Source organism: Solea solea, chromosome 13, assembly GCF_958295425.1.
Source record: "Solea solea chromosome 13, fSolSol10.1, whole genome shotgun sequence".
Lineage (NCBI taxonomy): Eukaryota > Metazoa > Chordata > Actinopteri > Pleuronectiformes > Soleidae > Solea > Solea solea.
This window is the reverse complement of record NC_081146.1, coordinates 8,245,900-8,252,484: the sequence shown is the minus strand read 5'-3', so window position 1 is coordinate 8,252,484 and position 6,585 is coordinate 8,245,900. Positions and strand designations below refer to the sequence as shown.

Sequence of the window (6,585 nt, the reverse complement as noted above, 5' to 3'; positions counted from 1 at the left end):
ATATCAGGCAATAAGTTTCCGATGCAGAATCACTGCGGTAAAAGGGCAGTATACGTGAGCTTATAATCATACAAATGAGTGTTGACTGTATAATGACACTGCAGCTGGGGATTAACGGACTGAGAGAAGAAAATCTGGATCATTTGACCACAGTGGGAGCAAACCCACTCCAGAGAGTGAGGAGGAACAAAGCAGAGACACTGTTGTTGTTACTGCAGAGGAAAAGACACCATAAATGCTGTCTAATTCTCAGTTACTGTCACTGGCTGGGATTTTTTTCAGCCGCATACATGTGAGCAGCTTGGACTGGGAGCTGTCAACTCTCACTGTCTCGTTGGAGGATGGGATTTCCTCTGCGGCTCAGCAGCAGTTCTGACACAAAGTGTAAAAAGCCCATCTGAGACGTGTGAAAACTGTCGGCTGCTGTGTGGAGCCGCACGGAAAACTGTGCTGCTCTCGCTCCCTTTGACCCTTTTCCTTTCTTCTCACTTCCTCCCCCGTCATTACCCTTCCCCATCTGCCACCTTCTCCTTCCTGACTTAAAAACTCTACTCCCGTGCACATCTTAAACCCTACGTCCAATAAAGGTTGTAGGTTCAGATTCACCAACGTGTGTGCGCGTGTGTCTGTGATCCTTGTTTTTACTCACACTCACACACACACACACAGAGAAACTCTAAATTTACTGTAGTATCCACACTTCCCATTAATCTTACACCACAGGATAGTCTGAAAGAAAGAACTGTTTCCTGTGTTTCTAATACTGAGGCTGGTAGTTCCTTTTTAATGCACGCACACACACACACACACACACACACACACACTTAAACTCTCATATGGGGCTTTTTTTCCCTTTAGGAAGAGGGACTTTTAAACAATTGAGGGTGTTAGCCCAGCCAAGGTCACTCCTGGCTCACAGCTCTACTTTGTAAAAACAGGAAAACTACCTGTTCATACCACTCATCACTCAACTAATGCTTTTGATGCATTGGGAAAGAATTATATCACCAGCAAACCCCTCCAACACTCAAACTCACTCTAAGTACATCTAATCAATTCTGTCAAAGTGCTTGATTCAAGCAAAGGTTACTTGCTGCCACCTGGGGCCCGTACTCTGCTCCCACTCTTCCTCCTCTCTTCTGTAATAAAGTACAACCAACAGTGAATTGTTCAAGTAAAGGTCACATTTATTCTTTCCGGGGGGGAGGGCAGGTGGTGGGGGGGGGGGGGGGTCCATGGTTTGTGATATAAAATACACAAAGAGAACAAAAAAAAAGAAAAAAGGAGAGCTACATTGACAAATTCAACAGTTGTCGGAACTAACGTGAAATCTCCAGATAATAAATACAGTTTTTAATGGACAAACACTCAACATGAAATTCTTGAGCGACTATTAGCTGTGTGTGTATACATATATATATATACATATACATATGGGTGTGTGTATATAAAGTCCATGACAGGACGTCCGTGGACCTTCTGGGTTTGCAGAGTGGCCGTCTTTGTGCTGAGGGCGTTCACTTCTTCTTCTCCTGTTTGTCATTGTACTCTTGGAAGTAGTCATTGCACGCTACGGTAAGAGCTCCGATCAGGATGATGAACTCGGTGAAATCTACCTCGCCGTCGTTGTTGGAATCCAGATCGCCCATAATTTTATCCACTGCCTCCTTATCCTGGGCATTCTGCATGTGTGTGTGTGTGTGTGTGTGAGTAAGACAACAAAATGAATTAGATCTATTTTATAGACATCAAATTACACAAAGTATGTCCACCTTCATCTCTTACCCCCAGGTAGGTGGCAAGCTCTGTGGTGAGCATCTCCTTGAGCTCACTCCTGCTCAGTGTATATTTGTCCCCCTCGTCTCCAGAGTACTTATGAAAGGTCTGGATCATGAGCTGCATGGCGTTCTCCAGGGTGGAAGGGTTCTCTGATTTGGACATTCTGGAGAAAAGCAGAGGAGGAGACAACCAGAGTGGTCAGTGTCAGTCTGCATCAAATCCATACAACACACGTTCAGAAATGTACTTTTAACTAAAGAAAAACACGCAACCGCCAACAAAATGGTGTCTGCTGAGGAATGGCAAAGGGGAGTGTGGAGTCAGAATCCCAGCAAAGCCCTCGGGGTCAGGTTCGCTCTAACATTTTTTCATCAAGAGTGTTTCCTCCCTGCCAGTGGCCCTGATAAGATTCTGCCACAGATAACGCTATCCTCGGTCAGTTTGGTGCTTTGTCTTAGTGAGGAGGACATCGGGGAGTCAGGACACAGTCATGTGAGCCAGCTGATAAGAGTGAAACTCTAAGCTGCTAAAACTGTTCAACCAGTGGAGGAGATGTAACCAGGACACATGGAAGCAACCTGATCTGGCCTCGACTCCGGCTGGTAGGAAGCACCGGAGGCCTGTGCATGTATCCTCTGAACTGTGATGACTTCTCCTGCACCAGTGTCTCCTCATGGAAGCTGCCATCACAACCAGCAGCAAAGTACAACACTTTCCCTTTCCACTTTTTCCCTAAGTTATCAGTGAATAAACAGACAGCTCTTCTTGTCTTTGTTGTTCATTTGCACAGAATTCTGAATAAGAAGTCAATTGATAGACAACATCCTTCATCACCTGCATGCACATCCTCTTAGAAAAGCAGAGACAATCTTTCCATCTTAGTTAGTCTCTTACCTGACAGAAGGACGAGTGCTGGCCTGTTGGTCCGGTGCAGAGAGAGAAGGTTACAGCGATGATGAGGAGGACGAGCAGGACCACGTCTTAAATACATCCCCTCACTCCACCCATTCCACTTCTCCCTTCCTCCTAACTCCCTCCCTCCACCTGTTACTCCTCTCCACTCCCCCCACCCCCTCCCCCTCCCCCCCTTCTCCATTTACACATCAGACACCTCTGAATGGACACAGGTAAGATCCACCCGCCCTCCTCCATCCCACTCTGTCAGAGCGATATTGACGTACAGCGCTAATGGTAGTGTAACTACAGCAAGACATTAAGTAAATTGGTGTCTAAATTTGACCGCATTGAAGAGTTTGCGTGAATGTTAAAAGAACAGTTCAGGTGGTTTATGAGGTTTTATATTTTAAACGGCCTTTTCCAGGTCAGAAACTCAGGTTATAACCACTTTATCTCCTGCACCAAAGTCCATAGTAAACAAAATCATGATTTTAAGTGACACAGGACATACTGGTAATTATTATTTGGTACATTTTGTGTCACAAATTCTGACGTCTCAAAATAACACATTTTAATTTACTGATGGACACAGCCGTGGATCAACAACTCCTGTGTACCAGAATGTAACGTTTCACATTTTCTCTATGGACCTTGGTGCGATGAGTGAGTGGTTTAATGGCAAGATAAAGTGGCAAACATATTGTTTTCCACACTGTAGACTTTTTAAATGAGTGATGATAGTGTATAACCTTTGGTCATCTTTGTTGTTGTTGTTGTTACCTCTGTTTGGTCTTCAAGAACGGAAACCATGCAGAATTATTTATATTCTCTGTTCTTCATCTGAAAACAAGCTCTGTAAAGTTATACTGTAATACTACCGGACCTCACTAAGGGAGCGTTTGTGTGTATACAGCGACAGGGGTCAGCAGGGTCAGCAGGGTCAAGGAGCGTTTATCCAATCAAACTGTGTGAGCAACCAGGCGTTTGAGCAGTATACAGACTTTTTTGTGCTTTCAGTCGTACTCCAACCTGTTTATAGGCATATTCATAATATCACCACAGTAGGATAACAAGGCACAACTCGATGTAAATAAAGAAAGCCAACAGCTGATGATGTACGGTGCCATTATGTTGCCGCTTCACTTCTTTATTGTAGGAATAGTTGCTTCTTGCAAGGAGTGGAGGAATGTTGTCAAACAATATTGTTCCACAGCAAAATTTGTCTTGGAGTCACGCTGTGTATATGAATGAATAGAAACCGCTAACAACACACACTATATCACTCTCAATAAATTGCACATAAAAATGTGAATTGTGTAAAAAGTGTGATTTTAAAACAGAACAAAAGCTCATACTCTGTGTGGAGTATGTGATGAGTCGGTCAGTGTCCTCTAAACTGGTCCCACATTCTGTAATTCCTCTCACCCTCTCACCATAGTTTCCTTTATTTTTCCAGTACAGCGAAATATGGAAGCGGAAGGGACACTTCAGTCACATGATTTCTAGCTCTTATTTGCTAAGACTGTTTCCATTGCACTCATTTGCATATGCCCTTTTATCCATATGCCAACTATTCCACTTCTCCTTATTGTAATATATACCTCTAAGTAAAAAAGTCATGCGATTCCGACTTAAGTGGCTAAGATCGTTTGTTTCCTTGTGTCTCTGCTGACATGTTATCAGTGAGAGTCAGGCTGATTCCTCAGAGACAACAGTGTGCGCAGTCAAGTCAGTGCTGACAGTGTGTCAGTGCCTCATTAAACCCCCCTGATCTACGCATTTAAAGTCAGTCAGCAGCCGCTGAGTATGAATAGTGAGTTTAGGAGACACTGAATTAGTCTCATCCCAGTGGACCAGCAACACAAGGAGCGATGTGTCGCTTGCTATGTTAAATCTCGCCCGTGACAGGGAGTTAACCAGCCATGCTGTGGCGACCATTTTCCTCTTAATGTCAAAACAAAGGTAAGGTAAGGTGTAGCAAAATAAATAGTGGAGGAGACAAATAACTTGTCATGTCTCCAAATGTGCCCGATTGTAATCAGCAAAAAGGGTATTATGTGTGTGTGTGTGTGTGTGAGGGGGGTATGATGTTTACTGGGGGGAGAGGAGGGTCATGCCTGATACAGTATCCGGGGGATTAGTGTAACACTGATGAATGGAGCCATCACACCTGGTAGCCATGCAGAAAAATCCCAAAACAAAGACACACATGAAGGTAAACATGTGCATTCAAGGACACACACACACACACACACACGCACACACACACACACAGACACAGAAACACACACACACTGGTTTCCGTGACTTCAGAGGACACTACATTGACTTACATTCACTTCCTGGAGACTTACTCAAACCTTTATCATAATTACTACTGACCTAATCCTAATCCTAATTCCAACCTTAACCTAATCCTGACCTCAGCCTAACTTTAAAACATGACTTCACCTTAAAGTGTAGAAATTTAAATGATGGGGACAAAAATCAAGTCCCCTTAATGTGAACGTGTAGACAGATTTAGGTCCCCACAACATAAGGAATACCAAGTGTACACACACTGTACATGCATGCACAACACACATCACAGGTCATTTATCAATATAATGAAAACCAAAAGGCAGGAAACGTGAACAAAGAGCAACAATAACAGCCAGAAACCCATGTAATCATGTTCATTTGAATGAATGATCACGATGAATATGATTATAAAGCAGAAAGCACGGTCACTGCATGCATGAGAGGCATGTTTGACTCCTCCCGTGGTCATAGTACTATCTTGTTGTTTAGGTGTTGTTGCTGCAGTGTAGTGTGTCTGTGAGTGGTGTCACATAGTGTGTGCACACACACTTGTATGTGCCATATGTGTGTATGTATAGTGTTGCAGAGCAGAGGAAAGACAGACAATAAGAAGTGTCTGCTCTCGGGATCTGGTTGCAATAGCTGATGATGCAGAGTTTGAGCATCACAGCTAAATTTAGCAAGTCTCGCTGCAGAAGGAGCGGGTATCATCAGGTATCAGTGGTGTCTGTGTGGCTCAATATCAATTTTTTATCAATATTTTAATTAACAAACTAAATGTAAACAGTGACTGCCAGGTTCACTCGCCGGGCGCCGCTGCATTATGTCTCCAAATGAATGAGGGAAACTTGGGTGGAAGTTACAGTACCTGACAATAGCGGCTGTTGTTGTTGTTGTGAGTAAATAGAGTTATCTTGCACTTTTAACTTTCACAGTATAAAGTATATATATATAATGTATAAAGTACATAAAAGTATCTTACCAGAAAATGACTTTGGTAGAAGTTAAAGTCACTTTTTATAATATTACTTATATAACATTTACTGTACTTACTTAACTTAAGTTTAGAAGTAAAAGTGTTAATAAAGTGAGGAGAAAAGCTCTATATAAATACAGACCATAATACCAACTCTTCTTCTTCTGATTTTATTTGGTAGTAACGAGTAACAAAGATAGTTAAAAGTAAAAGTCAAAAAGCTGCTAGAAATATGAATAACAAAGTAATGTACAGATATGTGCATTTTGTACTTAAGTATTTGTACTTTACAGCACTGTGTCTTGCAATATATTGATTTTCACAGAATTGTTGTATTGTGATTGAATTAGTATCCTTGACCGTGTATCCTGTGTTTCCTACCCGTACTCCACACGATGTTTGTATGAATGTATAATCGTTTTAAAACAGATTTGCTGTAAATATGTTGTTCCGTAGCCTTAGAATAAACCTTTTATATGTACATTGTGGACGCTCACTACGCAAATAAATAAAAACATCCTTTCTGATATGGGAAGACCACTGTAGTCCTCTGCCATGTTTGAGAAAGGGAGAGATGAGGGGAGAAGTCCTCTGTTTGTTACGGTCTGCAGTCTCACCATTAGATGTCACTT

The 6,585-nt window shown here is 42.4% G+C and overlaps 1 protein-coding gene across 1 annotated transcript; it reads right to left on the bottom strand.

The window, feature by feature from the left end:
* Positions 1-1,221: 1,221 nt before the first annotated feature.
* s100t (S100 calcium binding protein T) lies at positions 1,222-2,771 on the bottom strand. The gene is made up of 3 exons (XM_058647339.1): positions 2,674-2,771; positions 1,786-1,942; positions 1,222-1,682 (listed from the first exon to the last, which is right to left on the bottom strand). The coding sequence occupies exons 2-3, from the start codon at positions 1,939-1,941 to the stop codon at positions 1,518-1,520; spliced, it is 321 nt and encodes a 106-aa protein (XP_058503322.1). The 5' UTR covers position 1,942; positions 2,674-2,771; the 3' UTR covers positions 1,222-1,517.
* Between the last annotated feature and the right edge of the window lie 3,814 nt (positions 2,772-6,585).